A 21,247-nucleotide genomic window follows, 5' to 3' on the forward strand; every position below is an offset into this window, starting at 1 on the left:
AATGAAAATAAAATAATTTGCAACTAATACTTGCATTTTGAATTCTGCGTGCATTTTGAATTCTGTGTGCAGCCCTGAGAACTACAGATAAAAAAGACCACAGTACAAAAATAAGTGTTATCATTAATAGTCTTACGTAAATAATTTAGTTGTTTTCAACATTTGATGAGAACAAGTTATTAAAAACCCTTGTATTGTCTATTGAGTCGTTCCAAGTGAGACCATCAGAGTTGAAGAGTTCACCTAAAGAAGTATTATAGACTGCATTGTCATCTGAATGCAGAGATTAAAGCAGTTGGTGTATAGATTCCACTGACATGTTCTCATATTAAAGGTCAAAAAAGCATAACTAGTAAAAATCAAACTTCAGGTTTGTTTTTGATGCTCCAGAATTGAATTAATGTCTTATGACACAATGTGTATAATTCAGCTTTAGTCTGTGGAGTCCTTTCCATACACACTATATCCCAAAAGTTTTTAGAGGTTAAATTTATTCATTCCAAGTTTAATAAATAATAATTTTTAGATAAGATTTAAAAATAGATCAAGAGTTGATGAGGCAGAGATGCAGGAAGGGTTAAATAAAAACGACTCATCTGCCAATAGAGGCTACTGACAGCTGAAAGTAGGTAGGCTAATTTGACATGAAAATGAATCCTCTGAGCTACTTTGCAGCATCTGGTAATTCTCATACGGTGTGACTCTTAAGACCAAACAAGACAATTCCAAAATGCCATCCCCTGAGTAGCTTTTCTTTTCTTCTGGCTTTGTACACCTATAGTATGCTGCAATGCAAAGTAAAATAGTAAGAAACAGAGTTCCATGAGTGCCAGCTGTTATCTAGCAGTGAGGGAGAAAAACAAAAATATAGAAGATGGAAAGATATTAGATCTGTTCTTCTTACTGCTGTTCTCAGGAAAATGTGTTTTAAGGGATGTTTGCATGATTTTTCTAGAAGATTTCTCATAATACTTCAAAGAAGGGGATGGACATGCATTCTTGATAATATGCATGTGTTGAGAAAAAATATTTAATGAGTTCAATCATATGCATGTGAGCAGTGTAGCTCAATATTTAGGATTTGGCCATATTTTGGCTTTTATAAATCAATTTGCTAAGCAACATTACATTGAAAATACACAATACAGTGAATCATACAATATAATATAAATATATAAAGTATATATAAACTCTCCTCTTTGAGAGGTTAAATATTTTCCAGCAAGGATAAAAAGCAAGGATACCAGAAATTATTACCAATTTAATAAATATAATTTGCAATTGATCTGGACTTAAGGAAATCAGGAATGAATTCCAAAAGTAAGGACTCTTCATGTAGGATACACTGCTAGGAGTCCCTCTCCTCTTAAAATAAAGGAGTCCAACTCAAGTGCCTTAGTTGTGGCAGTACAGTGGCAATCTCTCAGATAACCAAGAAAAGTTCATAGCCTGGTTAATAGTAATGAGCTGAGTTCAATTCAGAAACATATTAGTAGCCAGTGCAGTTCCTTATGCTCTGATATAATGTGGCCCCAATGGGAAACTATACTTAACAACCAGGTTGAAGCAGTTTGTTAGCTCCAAAAAGTTAATTACACTAACCTAATTTTGAGGTGACACATATCTTATTGTAGAAGAAATGTTGTAAAATACTACCAATTAGTCACCATTTTGATGTCTGAGCGCAGCCCAGAATCAGGACTGCTGACAGCCTCTGTGTCCCTGGGCAAGGTTAAAGGGGCAGGGCCTCTGGCAAAAGAGGTGGGACAAGGAGGAGTCCGCCCTGAGCGCCCCCAGTGTGCACCATGCTGTCCCCCAGGCAGTGCTGTCCAGGTGCAACGCTCCTCTCTCTCCCAGCCCTAATCGTTTCCTGCTGTTCCAGCAGGGATTTAAAGGGTCTGGTGCTCTGGCCACCATCATTGAAACAGTAGCAGTGCAGCAGTCAGGAGCCTCCAGCCCCTGTTAAGTGCCATGCCCAGGAGCAACTGCCCCTTTTGCCCCATCCTGTCACTGCCCCACCCACATGCCACTAGCTTCCCCTTCATTCAATATTCCACTAAAACTTATATAGACACCGGATTATATCATCTTAATAATGATACAGCTCTCTTATAATTATGTTAGCATTGAGGGAATCTGCACTATTTTCCCCTCCTGAACATTAACGTTTTGCTATTTGTCGGCTTCAAAACTTTGTCATGGAGAAGCAACTTCCTTAGAAGATGTTGGAAAAAATTTTTTTGTTTCTGTGCAGTTGTCACAAAACGTTATCTCGTGCCTTCCATATTGCTTGTATTACATTTGTCTTTATGACCATGTATTGTAGAAAGATATATAGAATGATGTTATAAGCTTTCTTGCTTCTAAGGTAGCACAGGACAATTACATGTCATGATACTTTATTTTGCTGATTAATAGGCATCGTGAATTAAACTCATATTTTACTGTATGTCTATGTTAACACGTTATTAATCTACTCTTCTTTATTTTTCAGGGTTTATTTATACCTGTGGTGGAACTTTAAAAGGTCTAAATGGCACTATTGAAAGTCCTGGCTTCCCATATGGATATCCAAATGGTGCAAACTGTACATGGGTAATAATAGCAGAAGAACGAAACAGAATACAGATTGTCTTTCAGTCTTTTGCTCTAGAAGAAGAGTATGATTATTTATCATTATATGATGGACATCCGCATCCTGCAAACTTTAGGACAAGGTAAATGATGAATGCTACCCTATTAAAATGCAGTTTTTCTATTGCTATGTTAAATGCGTTGAACAAGATCAAAACTAAGATCTTTGAAGTATGTCTCTTTACTGTAAATATCTTACTCAGACCAGAAATTGTACAGATTCTATGAGGTACGCCTCCACATTTGTCTAGGGGAAAAAAGATACATCTTTTGTACTCATACTACCAAATTTGTTGTGTGGGTTTTTTTTTTTAAACACATCAGGGTTTTTCTCAATGTTAAACCTGATATTAATTAATTTTCTTTTACACCTGGTGACAGCAGGGCAGAGTGAAAAATTAAGCCAATAAGTTTTGGAGCTTCTAGGGAGGTGTTTACCAAAACATGTTCTGGCAGCATGACCCAGTGCTTCCAAAACTGAAAAGGGAAAGAGTTTGAGAGAAATGCATGCCTTTAAATAAAAATGTATTCTATTATAATATTTACCTTGCTACATGAATTCATATACATTCTCATTAAGAGCACACCCCATTTGTCTTACTATTACAAATAGTTGCACTGATTTGGATCTCTAGATATGGTAAATAGCTTGTACTGTCAAATATCTTATATAAATGCTGATTTTACTTATTATAATCACTGTAATAACACACATCTTTTACAATGGACTTGAAATGCTGTCACATAAGAAAATTAGGTCAGAACAAATTCTCCATCTCAAATCTTTGTTAGGATGAATGCTCACTGTCACTTGAGTAGTATCCAGTTTGGGACTGGATAGTGCATCATGCATGATTGACTGTTTGGCCTCTCTTGTTATTCCCACAGCTGCTTTTATACTTGTATATTATGCTTTTATGCTTCATACTCAATAGAAATATTTAGCTCCAAATCCATTTTGAAGCTCTTTCTGAGGCTGAGGAAATCAGGTGCATTGACTGAGTAAGGTGCAGGTTTGCTCATCTGAAGAATAGGCAGGCCCATACGCTGAGGTGTGTGTGTGTGTGTGTGTGTGTGTGTGTGTGTGTGTGTGTGTGTGTGAAGGGTGAAAACACCCTCGATAGTCCCCTATGTAAGCATACTCTGGCTGGCCAGGCGAAGGCTGGATCATTGTACTGCCTGAGCCTCCCTCCCCCATGCTCTGGCCAGCCAGGGGAAGGCTGGGGCTGATTTCCCTGCTTGCTTGGGGGAACATGAGGGTACGTCCACACCCTTGCAGACCACATTTCCAAAAAAGCGCCCTCACAGAAATTCCTGCGTACAGGCCTCATAGGGTCATAAAGTATCTCTCTTACTAGATACCTTAATGACTACTTATTAGTTATTTCTATATTGCAATAAATGAGCATAGTGCTTCACAGGAGAAAAAAGCAGGTGTCTACCTCTGAAGCTTAAAGGGAGGGTAAATGAGTTCTGCAAAGATTGATAAAGATTTAAAGAAAGAAGAGCACAAACGTGGGCGTTGGTTATTATAGAAACAAGTCGAAGAAAACATTAAAAGATTGTGGATACTGGATGCATATAACTGGCAAAACTTCCCCATGTAGGCAAGCCATAAGAGCCAAATCATTCTTCTGTCATTAATCTATATATCTTGTCTGCTGCAGTCCCTATCCTAAAATAATTAATTTTTGTCCCCAAACATTGTTCATATGGGCTATGTGGGTATGTCATTACTTGTAAACGAGCAACCCAAAATCCTAAACCGTATCCTGCTTTGAATTTTACACTTCTTTTCCAGGCCTATATTTGTTCAAAATTTGCAGTTATTAGCATACCTAAACAATTGTCTTCACATCATTTTCTAGCCGTAAGTGGCTTGAATCTAAATACTGTAGATGTTGAGCAATATCCATAGGAAAGTTTGGGAGGTGCTGCATTCTAATCAATGTTCCCTTGTAGAACCCTGAGTGAAAGAACAGTACGGAGGATAGATTTTTACAGGATTTTTGTATTATGTGGGCTCCAAAATATTTGACTCTTTTTATGTCAAATTATGGAGAGATAAAATTGAGTATATATTCAATATACATGCATAGTTTAAGTTAATAACATTTCATTTAATATCAAGATAATATATTTTTGAGTCCTCTACAAGGATAGTAGTTGCAGAATGAAAGTATTATTTCTCTGCTTTGCTCTAAGCAGTTAAACAAAACCTAGTGTCTTGTGAGTTGTTTCCCTGAGGAGAAGACTAGATGAAACTGTTGGTTATTTCTCTGCTGCAATTCTCTTTATGTACAAAGAATATATCTAGAGGACTGTTTCTCTCAATACAGTAACAATCAAAACAGGAGGCCGTTTTTTTTTTGTTTGTTTTTTTTACCGTCACAAGCCTCTTTTTCACCAGCAATCTACTCCGAAGCTTCTCTCACATACACAGCACCATACAACAATTTCCAACACCATGTATTTGCATTCAGACATGAAGGAAACCTCTCCTCTCTGTCTGGCTCATCTCCTACTCCAGCTTTGCACATGGCCTGTGTTGTGGATAGTGGCGCTTATTATTTTAGCATAAAGGAGCTTTGTTGCTTTTTACATTTATCCTAAATAAAGGGCAGTTACTACACCCACCATCGTCAGTGTGATTATTGCCTAACACTCAACATTACTGTATATTTAAAGAGTGTGAAATCAGTGACTGCAAAGAAGAAAATTTCAAACTAGCTTTGAGTTTTGCATTTTGTAAATGAACTTTAATTATAGTAGGCCTGGCAGGGACATTCAATATTAAGGTTGCCCAGAAGTTCCTATTATAATGCTCTTTATTCAGTTGCATATTACTTGGCCATATTTGATCTGAAACTGTCCATGCTGCATATCTTCCTCCCACTGAATTTTTGGAGGGGAGAAAACTTAAGACCAACAAGAGTTCAGTCATTTCCAAAAGCAAGTCCAAAGTAAAATGAATTATTTCCTCCATTATATCAACTTCTTCTTACCCTTGCTTTGAAAAGCTCTTGCATCCAATTCTTTGAAACAGGGACTTGAAATTTGGCAGGCAAGAGGGCTTTGTGTTAAGAATGTGCCTTAAGTACTACAGTACTTGTTTAGTTCAGAATTTTTAAATTTAGCAGCTAAACACCCCCACAGACCATCTGCACTGGGCATGCTTCAGCTTGGGGCAATTACCACTTGGGGCAGGTCAAGGTCTGGGCACCTGAAATGAAAGCAGGGAGACTCTCTACTGTGTTCTCATTGACTCCCAAATCACACCCAGACCACTGATAGTAGGCAGCCATAGAGGAAGAAAGTGCCTAATTGGCAGGGCTCGACAAATCAGTGAATATACTAGCCCGTGGCGAGTAGATTTCAGCCGGTCGTCCCGTTCACCGGTGGTGCGCACATGTGCAATGCAGGCCTTCTTCATGTGTAGTGTGGGGCTGGTGAGTAGATTTCGACGCGATTTGTCAAGTCCTGCTAATTGGGATGCAGAAGGGACAAAAATGGGAGCTGAGGTAAGGTGAGGGAGTAGATTTAGGCTCCTTGTCATGGGGAGGAAGGAAAGGAAATTAGGAATCCAAGCAGATTAGAGGTAGGAAGGCTGGGATCACTGGGTAAGAAGACTGAAGTGAGACTGGAAGCCAAGGAGGTATTGAGAGTCAATAGGTGGTGGGAGAAAAGAGGGGCTGCACTAATAGCAGATGAGGAATTGGAGGAAACTGGGACTGGCTGAGCAGAGAAACTTGTGTTTGATAAACTCTGTTATCAGGTTATCAATCCAGAAACACAATGTGTGGGGAAAAGGGGGTGAGGGAGAAGGAAGACAAGTCTGTTGATATTAATACTGAAGATTTTAATTCCCAGAGTTAAATGCAAGGAAAAATCTGGGAAGTTATTCTAGGGCTGACAGTTGATTAAATCCACCATCAATAAAGTCCCCGTAATTATTTTCATTTGCCTTCCAAGAATGATAGCAGATCCTAAAGAAGATATTAAGCGGAGCACCTGCAATCGTTTATAACTTGGTTACTGGGGACCTCTGACAAATTAATCTATACAAGTTTTCTCCCTCACTCTTCTGTTTGGCTAATTGAAATTTATTGTACCTTCTTTGAGAGCTTGATATAGTCCATTATAGAGGTGATGGATCTTGCTGAATCTTGGAAAGGTTCCATTACCATTAGGGGTTACTCTAGCTCTTAGGTTCTCTCAAATAACATATTTGTTATGTAGAAGATACAGGTGTTCTCTCTCTCTCTCTCCCTCCTCCGCCCCCTCTCCTCCTCCCCCCCATTGATCCTCTGTCTAAATTGGTAAGCAGAGCAGAAACAGTGTGAGTTGATTAGGAGTAAATTAGAGACTCGTCACTTTGGAAGTACCTTTAAACTGCTGAGCGTTCTGTCATTGATTTTTTTTTCCTTTGAACTAATTCATACAATGAAGTAGCTTTGTCCACTATTTGGAGGGAAAGAGTGAAGAAAGGAAGGAATAACCTGTGGGAATCCAGAGACCAAAGAACAAAACAGTCTGACTACTTTCTGTATTTTTGTGAGGGACAAGGAAGAGGCAGAAAGCACCAGTCAAAGATCAGTGGAGAGATTAAAAATAGAAAATAAAGATCAAAGACTAACATAAAGAGAAAAATGGAAATTAAAAACAAGCAAGCAAGGAAGATGGAAAATGAGCCAAAGTTATAAAAGAACAGAATGAATACAAACAAAAGAACAAGGGAATGTAAATGAAGAACAAAATACAACTAGAACAAAGATATAAATTTTATATATATATATATATATATATATATATAGAATGCAGAACACAATCTGAACAAGAAAAAAGTCACACAGCAGTGAACACAAAGCTAAATATAGGTTGCACCTCTCAAATCTGGATTTCTTTCATCCAGCAAATCTATGGCCTGGCATGACCACAGATATTCCTGGATCAGAGAGACGTGAGGCAGAAAGGCCAGCAGCTGGAAGCCCGGTGCAACCCTGCAAGTTTGATAGCAGCAGGGCCACAGCAGCCTGGGCAGAGTGCATTTGGGACTGTCTGCCACCTGGCCATGGGGCCAGGACCACAGCAGCCCATGAGGGGAAGCCTGGCTTGGCCACGTCAGGCTGGGAGACAGCGGAGCAGTGTAACCGGGTGGCCTGCTAGGGCCTTGGGGTCCCCTCCAGCTCAAGGGCCACTACCCTGATCCACCCCTGCCCCCGGCTTCTAATGCGCCGTCCCCACGGTCCACGCCTGACAGTCTCTCCCTCACGTCCTCGCCGCCTCCCCTGGCGACTCCTCCGAGCGTCGTGTCCACCGCACCGCTGCTCCGGGTCGCTGGCTGGTTCGGCACGGTTCTTAGCGCAGGGCTCCCTGTCCGCCCTCTCCAGGCCGCCTCGGCTGCCCCCGTCGGCCGGCTCCTCTCCGGGTCTTCTCCGGGCTGGGTCCCCTGCTGGTCCTGCGATCCGTCCTGCGGAGGAGGCTGAGAGCAGAATCTCCCCTGCTCGCCGCTTGCCTCTCCCCCTCCTGTCTCTTTCCTCCTGCTTTTAAACTCCCCGCTCAGCGTTTCTCCCGCCCCCGACCTTCCTGGAGCCGCCGCTGTCTCCCTGGATCCTACCGCCCCCCCGCTAGCCTCCTGCCTATTGGGCGCATGTGCGTCCGCCATTTTAGTTTTCCCAGCTTCTGCTGGCTGCCCTGCCGCGCTGCGCCGGCTTCCCGGCACCCCCTGATCTTCCGCGCGGGGTCCGGGGCTGTGGACCCTGCCTCCGTTAGTGCGGGGGTGAGTCCCCCAGTCACAAGCAGCAGCAGCCTTGATGGTGGTGGCAGTAGCGGTGGCAAAAGCAGCATGATTGGGGCTGCCTGCTGCCCAGCAGCGGGGCCAGGACTATGGCTGCAGTAGCCTGGGATGGGAAGCCAGCCACAGCAGCCTGGTAGAATTAGTGAAGCTAGGGTCACGTAACGCTTGACAGCAAGGTTGGGGCTGCGGCAGCCCGATCAGGCAACCTGATGTAATGGCAGTGGTACTTGAGCTGCCCAGCCAGCTGGTAGCAGGGCTGGGGCCGAAGGAGCCAGAAGTGGGAAGGGATAGCAAGCAAAGGGAGTGGCATCAGGGGATCTCCCGTTGTCTGGCAAATTCCCACTTCTGGGACTGGTCAGGTCCCAAGGTGCTGGAGAAGAAGTCCAAACTGTAGTGGCATAGGTACTGGCTCCAGGGAGGCGCCATGGGTGAAGACCCTATGGGAAAAATTAGCAGGTGAGTAGCACCCACCTGCAGCCAAGCTCCCATCCATTTCAGCCAGTACCTCCTGCCTGCTGACAGCTCCACCAGTTAACTCCTCCTCCTTCCTCTTAGGGTATGTCTACATTAGCCCCCTAGTTCAAACTAGGGAGGCTAATGTAGGCATTCGAACTTGCAAATGAAGCCTGGGATTTAAATATCCCAGGCTTTATTTGCATGTTCCCATCTGGTCACCATTTTTAAATGCCTCTAGTCCAGACTAACTGCCCACGGTTACACACGGCAGTTAAACAGTAATTTGAACTAAGTCCTTAGTTTGAATTACCTGTTACACCTCATTCCAGGAGGAGTTTGAATGCCTACATTAGCCTCCCTAGTTCGAACTAGGGGGCTAGTGTAGACATACCCTTAGTGCGTCCCACCCACAGCAATCAGCTGTTTCACATCATACAGGGAGGTAGGAGGAAGAGGGATGGGGCACACTCAGAGGAGGAGAAGGTAGAACTGAATGAGAAAAAGTAGGAAAGAGATGAAGTGGAGGTGGGAAGAGGTGGTTTGGAGGAAGGAATGGAGTAAGGTCAGGGTCTGTGGTTGATTACCCCTAGGAATAATTTGAAGTTGTGAGCAGTGGGAAATATGCCAACTGAAACTAAAATAAGTGTAACAGAAAACATGGTAACCTATCATTTTAAAATAACATTATCAAATAAATTAAACATTGGTTTTGAAGCTCATAAACCATTTATATAGATAGCTCACTTTTGCAGTTTGGAGATGTACTGTTTTAGTGTAATTTCTGTATGAATATGCTTATGACTGTGACCATATATGTAAAGCCCAAAACAAATGGCATACAATGTATGAGTTAAGGTCTTGGGGGTATTTTGGTGTGAAGCTGAATTCTGAGATGACACTAAAATTTGAATTTGCACCCTCAGTCTGTTAATCTGATTCTCCCACTATACCACAGAGGCTAAGATTTTAGATAGCAGAACTAAAAACTGGATTAGATATTTATATGGTTCAATGGGGTATACAAACCCCACACTAGACAACAAGGGTTTAAGGAACTGCTCTAGGTACAGCAAGCTATGCTCTGACATATCTGGAAGGCATATGCAGGTTGGAGAAGGAGTTTAAAAGCGGAGCAAAGCAGCTCATTTTGAACAAAACCGAGAAGGAAACAGGCCTTCAACCTCCACTCCTGAGGAAAAGGATGTATAGGTAGGAGCTTCACAAAGAAGGGAGGGCCAGATCCTGCTATGCTCAGAGAAGGAGTCATTCCCTTCTGTCTTACTTATTTTGTGTTAATTCTCTCTCTTTTTTTTTTAATGGACTATTGCAAAAGGGGAAATAGAAAAAATGACCTGGCCAGAAAGCTAAGTTGCAGGAAAAGACAGGACACCACAGATGCCACTGTCACCTGGCCACAGCAAAGAGAAAGCTGTCATGTTACACCCAACTATGAGGAGACACTAGAGATGAGATGACCATTTTAGACCTATGGGCATCCTTTCTGTCTCTGGTGATAGGGGAGGACTGATTGACTGAGCTGGTCAAATACCCTAACCCTAGATCAGGGCTACTCAACTTTGGAAGCCCCAGGGACCAAAATAATACTCTCAGAACATGCTGAGGGCTGCAACTTAATTGTGGTTGCATATACATGCATATATATATATATATGCAAATAGCATATTTTACACTGACAGGTATGAATACAAAAATTAAGGCAAGACTACACAACACACAGGCGTCATTGAAGTCAGTTCTGCTGATATTAATAAAATGCAATATTTACCCGATTTCTGCCCAAATGACAGCACTTTTAATGAGGAATGACAGTCCAGGAATTTAACTACTAAAACACATATCAACAGAAGAACATTATATTGACTACTTTTTTTGTTTTGGCTCCCATCTGCAGACCGCATGTTGAGCCCCGCATAAATCCAAACCACATTTACTTCTCTCCTGAATCTTCTTTAAGTGTTCAGGTTTGATATGTGCCAGTTTCTCTAGTCCCCACCACTGCCGTAAATCATTTGAGCTCATATGTGACTACAGACCACAAACAAATGGGCCACGGACCACATGCTGAGTAGCCGTGCCCTAGAGATTTGTATTGTTACGGTGGATAACATGAGAGACGAGATTGGTGTGACACTGCCAGATATAGGTGACAAACTGGGCTTTGGGAGTGGCAATAGGTGAGGTCTGGCCAAGTAGAAGCTACTTTAAAGGGCCATCTAACAATGAAGCAATATCTTCCCACATACAGGAGGAGTCTGAGGTATGTCTAAACTACATGGCTCCGTCGATGGAGCCATGTAGATTTGTTTGTTTGGCAAAGGGAAATGAAGCCAAGATTTTAAATAATTGCAGCTTCATTTAAATTTAAATGGCTGCCGCGCTGAGCTGACAAACAGCTGATCAGCTGTTTGTCGACTCAGCGCGCTAGTCTGGACGCTCCCATGCCGACATGAAAGCCCTTTATCGACCTCCCCGGTAAACCTCATCCTACGAGGCATAACGGGGAGGTCGATAAAGGGCTTTCAGGTCAGCGCGGGAGCATCCAGACTAGTGCGCTGAGCCAACAAACAGCTGATCGCTTTACCGATCAGCCTAATCTACATGGTTCCATCGACAGAGCCATGTAGTTTAGACACACCCTGACAGTCTAACTAGAAAGATAAACTCCATGGAGGACCAGAAGGTAAATGAAACTTTGAGTCAGTCTCATGACCAACTGCTAGTGGTTAATGTGGAAGTGATAAACAGTGAGCAGAATAATTCCTCTGCCCCAATTTGAAAATGGATATGTTCCTAGGTAATTCAAGAGAAAAAAAAACACTGTTCATGTCTCTAGAATTATCACCATCCTTAGAAACATGATCCTCAGAGCCTCCAGCTATTGTGTAGATATTTAATAAAGAAAGTTGGATTGGTAAACCTAGGTGACAAGAATCGAAATCCACATTATCAATTGTAAAAAATATAAGTTATGAATTTTAATTTCAAACTCCAACTTTTATATGATTTTGAAGGACTCAATGCTACACTCAGGAAGCAGACATCTTGAGGCATTTTCTTCACACTGCTCCCTTTGACATGGCCAACACAATACTGAAAACATTTAATATATTTTGGAGTTTTATTTCTTCCCCCAACCCAGGCTTTCCTCAGACAGCAAATAATCCTTTGCAGCGTGAATTTGGAGTCCACTACTCTCCTAACTTTACTTCTCTCCTGAATCCTCTTTAAGTGTTCAGGTTTGATGTGTGCCAGTTTCTCTGGTCCCCACCACTGCTATAAATCATTTGAGCTCATATGTGACCTCACTTCCATCTGCTGTTCATCACGAGCTATAGCCAATGTTTTCTTTGCCTATTGTTTCCTTTCCATTGGGATTACCATTAAAAAGGCATCTTTTTTCCCCCTCAGCTACCACATGGTAGAATGAAAGGAGAGTATCTATTTCCCCACTTTATACCAGACACAATCATATTAACTGTAGGCAAATGCTGATTTTTGTTGTAGTGCCCTCTTTATTTATTATTTATGATGCAGTCATTATTAGTAACTTTATCCTCTCTCCTACTGGGCCAGCAAGTTTCCCAAGTAGCTATAGCCTCTATAGCCCCCCTCACAATGTCTGACACCCAGCATGATAAAGGCAATAGCCTAGTTTTTTATATAATTTGAGAATTAGAATTTCCCTTTAAAGCCAAACCCCCCCTCTCATAAATGCAAAGAAACTTTCAAATGTGATTGGATTGAAGTGAGTGCAGTAATGTGTACTGCATAAATGTCAGAGAGGAAAACAATACATTCTTATTTTAATTCTTTTAATAGTGAGGGAGATCACTTGGTTATGATTCTCAGGTGTCTTTTGTGCATTTCCTTAAGCCCTCCACATTTGTATAATGTGTTGTTTTGAAATAACTACTTATTTCAACAAAGTAACATGTTTTATCTACATTCAGTATATTGTCAATAATGAATTTAAATTAAAGATATCCATGTTTTCAAGGAACTCCTAATTTTATTTCTATCGCTTTGAAGAGCAGCTTTTATGGTAAGAGATGGCTGCTAGTCAAAGACAAGTTCTTTATTGTTTTCTGAGTTGCCAGGTGCTGGCATCAAATGATTCATCAATGTATCTAATGTAAGGCTGCCAACCTCACTTTAGAAATTATAAGCCTTTAGGGCCAGATTGAACAGTGCAGGTAATTATGCAAGAGTGAAATTTTGTGTTTAAGACATGGGACTATGTCATGACTTAATTCCCTTCTTGTGAACTGATTTTTTTCCCCCTTATAACCTTGGGCAAATAACTTGACCTCTCTATAATTCCACTTTCTCATTAATATGCAAATGAATGTAACATAGAAGAAAGAGGACTAGAAAGGTTAATATTTATTAACAGGTGCCTCCTTGTTGCTATTGTTGACTAACTATGGCAATACAATATTTTAAAAGGTGTCTTCTATATGTATTAGAAATGTGTATACTAAAATCTCTATTTTGTAACATCTTCTAAATCTTATCCTGTAATATGCATGTTGTTGCTCATTTTAACAGCATGTTTTTTCAGTAAAAATTCTAATTACTTTAATATGTACATTCAAGACTGATGTTGAATTTGCAATGACTTTTTGATAAGTAGGTTTGCTTTGGATAAATGTTTCATTTTCAAAAACTAGTGAACGTCTCAGGATAATTAAGTCCAAAGCAGACTTTGAAGAGCTTCAGTAGGATCTCACAAATCTAGATGACCGGGCAACAAAATGGCAGATGAATTTTAATGGCGATAAATGAAAAATAATGCATGTTGGAAAACATAATCTCAACTATATGTATTAAATGATGAGGACTAAATTAGCTGTTACCACTCAAAAGAAAGATCTTAGAGTCTCTGTGGATACTTCTCTAAAAACATCTACTCAATGTGCAACAGCAGTGAAAACACAAACAAACAATGTTAGGAATTATTTAAAAAAGGATAGAGAATAAGACAGAGAATATCTTTTGCCTCTGTATAAATACATAGTATGCCCACATCTTGAATACTGCATACATTGCCTCCATGTCAAAAAATATATCTTGGTATTAGAGAAACATTCAGAATAGGGTATGATATGGCTGCCATATGAGGAGATATTAATAAGACTCGGACTTTTCATCTTAGAAAACAGAAGACTAAGGGGGTATAGGATAGAGATCCATAAAATCATGACCAGTATTAAGAAAGTAAATAAAATATTTACTTGTTCCCATCACACAAGAACTAGGGGTCATCAAATGAAATAAAAAAGTTAGCAGGTTTAAAACAAACAAAAGTATTTCTTTACATAATGCATAGTCAACTTGTGGAACACCTTGCCAGGGGATGCTGCAAAGACCAGGACTTTAACAGGAGTCAAAAAATTGCTAGATAAATTAATGGAGGTTAGATCCATCAATGGCTATTATACAGAATGGGCAGGAATGGTGGCCCTAGCCTTTGTTTGTCAGGTGATGATGACAGATGATGATGACATGTTCTGTTCATTTCTTCTGGGGTACCTAGCATTGGCCACTGTTGCAAGATAGGCTACTGGGCTAGATAGACCTCTGGCCTGACCTAAATTTATTGTTGTTACTAAGAATTGCCGGCAATCCTTCCTGAGAAGACTTGTCCAAAAGAAATTGTATGGAACTCTGTTTGAGTCACGAGTAAAGCTCAAGCAGCGTTGCTGTTCTACAGTGTCCATATATGTCCATATAGTTCAGAACTAATGCCTACACTAGCATGTAAAACTACTTGATGTAACTAGTGAAGATGGGAGGAAAGGTTGGAGACGGGTGTAATTTTCATAAGTTATGAACGTGGCACAATAGATATAAAACGAAAGGAGTAACCAAGGAGTGAGAAACATACATGATGAATATAATGGAATATATGAATACATTTAACTTAAGCAACCTGCTAAAAATAGAAATGCTGGGAATTATTTTAAGCAAAAATAGTAACCCATTAGTTCTGAAGGGCCTTTATAAGAACAATATATCACTAAAACTTATCTTTATAAATATTAGGAGACCAAAATTACAAAGATTTGAGCCTCTTAACCCTGGAACAACCAGAAACTATCAGGCACACAATTTAAAAAGTGAGTGTACAAAGCACTTAACTCACATGCACAAGCTGGGGTTTTGAATTCTTAGGTATATGCATACTGGTTGTTTTCTAAGAAACTCATGGTTTTTTAACTCAAAATTTGTCTTTACGTATTTAATTCCAGGATTCATGCTATGTGCACAGAATAGTATAAAATTTGTGCAGATGTTTTTGACTGGTGAAATATCTCATAAAGAGGCATTTGCAATGCTAAGCAGACACTATTTACAGAGGATATTCATACTTGTTTTATGTAGTTAGAGAAAATTTTTGGAAAGAAAAGAAGACAGTGGCAGGATTTTAATATGGGCCACGCTATTCATAAAACCTTATGAAATATATGTATCCTCTTCAGGAAATGTGCTGTTAGCTGTGGATGTATAGTGGCTGAGCTGTTGAACCCAACATTCCTGTTTTTATTCTGCTTGTCTGTGATACTTGTTCATATGATATAGATAAGTATGTCAGAGGTAATATTTGTATCTTTCCCATAGGTTCTCATGCTTAATAGCATCTTCCCCCTTAGCTGTTTTCCTAAATTTTGTGTTTTGGATGGTTTCATTTAAAATATATTTAGCCTCAAAATGCTGTTTTCTAAATTTCAATTCTGTTGCACTGCAGATCTTAGAAACAGCTGATTTTCTTAGTGATTTTACAATAAAATGAGCAGCTTTCAGATCAATGGAGGTCTCACATATAGGGTGATTAACATAAAGGGCAAGTTATTCTTGTATATGATTTGTAATTGACACTCACTGCATGCATTTCATAAGTAAAATATGTTCCACATAAGGATTATTATTGAAATTAGAGAGATATAGATTACAAATTTCTAAATCTTAAATTATGCTCAATTTATTTTATTGAAATAGATTTTAAGGTAAGAAATACTTGTATTATTCAATATGTGCTTAAAGATTACATAAAAATAAAATCTTTTCATTTATAAAGTGTCTCATATCCAAGTATTTCAAAGTGCTTTCCACCTGTGTATCTTAATTCATAACCCAGAAAAGCAATCAGGTCATATTGTCTCCATATTACAAATGGTGTAACAGAGTCAGAAATGCTGTAACTTGCTCTGAGTCAAACTAAAAAAATGAGTGCTAAGAATAGACTCTGTGATCCCTGACTCACGTTATATGCAACAATAAGATCATGTACGTTGAGAAAGCACATTGCACATGTGATATACCAATACAGTTCTGATACATGTTTTCCATAGTGCTGGTGAAAGTAAAGCTGCTCTGGAAATTGTACTGTTGTTTGGATTTTGGCAGCATTCAAGAAGAGTTAAATGTTATCCAAGCACTGAGGATACAGACTCTACTCCAGGGGTGAGGAATCTAAGGCCTGGGGATCAGATGTGGCTTTTGGCTTTCTTGGATCTGGCCTCTTAGGCTTGGGGCTCCCCCCCCCAGTACTGGGGAGCCTGCACTGGTGCTCCAGTCCCCTCTCCCCCCACCATTCTGCTGTGGAGTGGAGCACACACAATCTTCTTGGGACCCCCTAGGCTCTAGTGTGGGGAGTGTCTTTCTCTTTCGCAATTGAGGACCACATCAGTGAAGGGGTTTTGTTTTGTTTTTTTTTTGTTTCTCACTTGTGTGTGGCGTCCAACTGACTTTTCTGTGGGCATTCGGTCCCTCACCCGAAAAAGGCTCCCCACCTCTGCTCTACTCCAAAGAATGCATAGTCTCAATGAAACACTTGCATCTTTATCACACACAGTCATTTTTCTGACACACCAGTTTCCTATTTCAAATCAAATAGGAGATCCAAGAATGGGTTTATTAATTAAATTAATTCAAATACATTAAATGTAAAAGTGGCTTATGAAGAAATAGCACCCTTTATGTTTATTTTCAAAGTGCTGCTCACTGACCTTACTTCCTTACCAAAAGGTTTTGCTTTAAACTGTGCCTATCAATAGGTCTGAATTTGATTGCACTCTGAAAATCTTCCATTTACACCTATTATTTTTCCTTATCTGTAATTTAAATCTGTGAAATTCTTATTTTTATCAAATTCTTATCAAAGATTTTAAAAGTCCTAGCATGAAAAAGGCAAAAACCCCACACTTGACTTTACCTTTTTACTGCATAAAAAATTCGTAGCCAGTTTCTGTATGCATCAGAACTGATATCCCTATATATATTTGCCCTCAATGTGTCTCTTATCAAAGCAAACTCTGATATGCTTTCAGCTTTGGATATTTTGATCGTTGGTGTTACTTTGATACAATTGATCATTCAATTTTACTGAACAGTTTTAAGAGTTTTCATCCATCAACGGTACTACAGAAAAATAACTTTAATCCTACTGTGACTAAGGTTTCCTTGATGATTGTCTACAAAAATTAAATTTTGTGTTTCTATGAGTGTTGTAATTGGATACCATCTTGTTGTTGAAAATCATTTTAGGTTATTGATCCACATGCTGTTATATTAGGCATCATTGTTATGCTAATATGAACCAGATTTATATGGTAGTAGCTTGTAATAATGATTTATTCAGTACAAGTATGAAAAATGGTTGGACATGAAGATGTCTTTTCCAGCACAGTGTTTACTGATACGACAGTCACAAACTCATTTGCAATTAATTGCATTGATCACATTCTTCTGCATATGATTGACAGAATTCAATTTTTGTTTGTACAATTTTTCACACTTAATATTGATTTTGATTATCACTTTTATCTATTTTAATCCATTTTAATATTTTCAAAGTTGCAAAAATTATGTGGGAGGCAAATAATTTATGACTATCTGTCGAGATTCATAAAGCCTTATAAATGTTAAAAACAAATTGTCAACCTCAAATGCCAAAATATAAAAAGTGTGTATAATCATAGAATCACAGAGCTAGAAGAGACCTCAGAAGGTCATCAAGGCCAGCCCCCTGCCCAAAGTAGGACCAATCCAAACTAAATCAACTCAGCCAGGGCTTTATCAAGCCAAGACTTAGAAACCTCTAGGGATGGAGATTCCACCACCTCCCTAGGTAACCCATTCCAGTACTTCACCACCCTCCTAGTGAAATAGTTTTTCCTAATATCCAACCTAGACCTCCCTGAATGTAACTTGAGCCCATTGCTCCTTTTGCTCCTTGTATTGCCATCCGTCACTACTGAGAACAGCCTTTCTCTTCCTCTTCGGAACCTCCCTTCAGGAAGTTGAAGGCTGCTATCAAATCAAATCCCCCCTCACTCTTCTCTTCTGCAGACTAAACAAACCCGAATCCCTCAGCCTCTCCTCATAGATCATGTGCTCCAGCCCCCTAATCATTTTGGTCACCCTCCGCTGGACCTCTCCAGTGTGTCCATGCCCTTCCTATAGTGGGGGGCCCAGAACTGAACATAATACTCCAGATGTGGCCTCACCAGAGCCGAATAAAGGGTAATAATCACTTCTCTAGATCTGCTATCAATGCTCCTCCTAATACATTAGGATATATACTAATATATACCTGTAACCTATTTATCTGATGAAATATTTGTCATCAGTGTGCATGTAAATACAGTGAAATCAACATTTATTGATTAAAAAGCGAATCCCTCAAAGCCTATTTATATTCAAGTGATTATACATGTTCATTCCACTCTTGTTGCGAACATGCCTCATGCATGGTTCTGGGAAACTTTTCCCTCCAGAGTAGCCATTGAAGTGGTTTGAGCATACTTGCTATTGCCCTCCCACTGGAGCCTTTATAAAGTGCCCATTCGAACGGAGGTTGTCTTTGTTCCTTCTTATTGCCCATGATGGTCACTGCAACTACTCTACATAATCTTGCAAGTACTCTGTGGACTTGAGTTTCTCATGTTGTATTGTAAACAATTTAGTGTTATGAAAGTTCTTAGTGTTTAGTTGATTCATTTGGTTTTTACCCTATCTGAGTGTTTCAGCAGATTTCTGGTACCAAAGGATGCCTCAATCCCGAACTTCAAGCCTTGAGTCCCTTGCAATGAGGCTATGCCCATGAGCAGCCCACACTCGACCTGCTTAAAGTGCCTCAAAGAAGCTCATACTGGGAGCAAAGCCAAATTTGTTGAGACTTTAATCCTCTTCAGGAAGATAGTTTGTGAAGCTAGGCTAAAGCTTCTTCTCCTGAAGGTGGCCTGGAGACTTCCATCTGAGCCAGGTTGGTCAGACTCAGTCCCGAGTGACTTGATTTTAGTAAGGACTGACTGTGCCTAAGTCCCAGAACTGTTCACTCAGTGCTTAAGAAGCAGATTGCTAAAAGGGGGAGATGGATAGCACTCAACTTTGGAAGATTGGGAGATGAGTGCACCGAAAGTCTGCTTCAGTATCACGGAAGATGCACTGTTGACTCTAGTGTCTAGGTGTAATGCTGACAAGCAAAACCGAACCTGACAAACCTGGGAGCTTAGTGCATGAACCTCTACCACATGAGCTAAAAGCCAATTGGCTATCAGCTAAGGCTGTAGCACAGACTCATTATTCTCTCTGTAAGTGGTCTATGCTGCTAGATGGGACAGTACACCACGTCCAGTAGGCATGTGGGTTACATAGGCAGGTTCCTTTGAGTAGAGGGAACCAGAACAAAGTCTTTCCACATCCATAGTGCCCCATCACTCTGATACTATCTCAGTACTGACCATACTAGGGGCATCTGTGGCTGTCAGGGACTTCCTGACCGTATCAGTGCCAGTATCACTGTCAGTGCTACCACCGTCAATAGGCACCTGGCACCCCATAGGATCACTTGGTACCACACCAGTCTCATGTACCCTTGTCAAATTGCAATAGCACTGCCAAAGGAAAAGCCTGCAGTGCCTGCTTCTTTGTAGGCTTCTCTTTCTCACCAGTGTCTGGAACATCACCTTCATGGTCAGTAGTAGGTGAGTTGTCTTCTTCAAAATCAGAGATTAGGTCTTACATTGAGCTGTTCTTGCTACCCTTCCTCTGAACATTACTATCTTTCCATGGATCTTGGCAGAGAAATACTATTGAGGGGTTGGCTAGGAGGGCAGTGGAGGCCTATGCCTGCCCATTGGTCTTTTTGGAATCTGTGGGTTTTCCTCAATTTCCAGATAATAATCCAGGCTCTCCTAAATGATGGCATTAGAAGGCAAACTGTACTTATCCATTAGGCAGTAGTCATTTCTGAGGCTACATCTACACTACACCGTTCTTCTGGAAAAAGTGACACAAATTGAAAACTGCAATTGGTGTGGCTTTTTCCACTTCTTTTTTCAGAAGAGGCTTTTCCGACATTTGGCCCGCATACACTGAGCCAAATGTCGGATCCTCCCCCTTTTTCGGAACATCCCTTCTTCCTCATAAAACAAGGTTTACAGGGATGCCGAAAGTGTGTCTGCTGTTCCAAAAATTTTTTTGGAAGAGAAGATGTGTTCCCTGGATGTGGCAGAGTTTTTCCGGGTTACTTGTGGTATCCCAGGAAAAACTCTGTAGTGTAGACATAGCCTAACTCTGGTACCAAGCCTGCTGCTTGGGCATCAAGATTCATCTGAACCAGACCCCACAAAGCAATAAGTGGAGGAAGAGCATCCATAGCTAGTGATGTCCTCTTCTTCTTCCTCCTTTGATAAGGCTGTCTCAGGAAAGGGCATGTTGCCTCCCCAGATGACTATCAAGAACACCAGGAAGTTTTAGAAGGTAACTTTAAATCTGGGCAAACAGATGGAGGAAGAAAAAGAATCCTATCACCACATGGTCAATATTTTAGCCACTGCAGGTCCTTCCAGAATGGCCTTGCTTCTCAATTATGCCATTGTGGACCCAATTAAGGGGCTGTAGCAGACCCTTGTATTTTTTACCCACATTTTTAGTGCTTGGCACTTCTTGTATGATTTATCCACTCAAAGTTATGAGCTCCTTTATTCCTCTTATCTTCTGTTGCCCAGGTGGCTAGTAGTATTAATTGACAATGACAGAGGAAGGCAGGGGTGCCAGGGCATAAACCCAAAAGATTAAAAGTTGGATCTGTTTGATAGGAAAACGCATTCTAGCAGGGGATTGCAGCTCAGTTTTGCAAACCAGCATGTACTTTTGGACTGTATAACTTTAACATGTGGGAGTCCATGCTATCATGCAAAAACATGCTCCCAGCAGATGCTAGGCAAAAGTTGTTCACTCTAAAGCTTGAGGGAAAATTGGTGACAAGGACCCCGCTGCAAGCCATTCTGGATGCAGATGACTTGGCTGCTAAGTCTATGGCTTTGCCGGTGG

General features: G+C 40.5%; 1 protein-coding gene across 2 annotated transcripts in view; it reads left to right on the top strand.

The window, feature by feature from the left end:
- Positions 1-21,247, top strand: part of CSMD3 (CUB and Sushi multiple domains 3) — a 1,180,750-nt gene that overhangs the window by 138,906 nt on the left and 1,020,597 nt on the right. For both annotated transcript variants that reach the window (XM_075920204.2, XM_075920205.2), the window contains exon 2: positions 2,495-2,717. In XM_075920204.2, coding sequence (XP_075776319.2) covers positions 2,495-2,717 — 223 coding nt within the window. The remainder of the gene's footprint in view (positions 1-2,494; positions 2,718-21,247) is intronic.

The sequence above is a fragment of the Pelodiscus sinensis genome, chromosome 2, assembly GCF_052426305.1.
Source record: "Pelodiscus sinensis isolate ZL-2025 chromosome 2, ASM5242630v1, whole genome shotgun sequence".
Taxonomy (NCBI): domain Eukaryota; kingdom Metazoa; phylum Chordata; order Testudines; family Trionychidae; genus Pelodiscus; species Pelodiscus sinensis.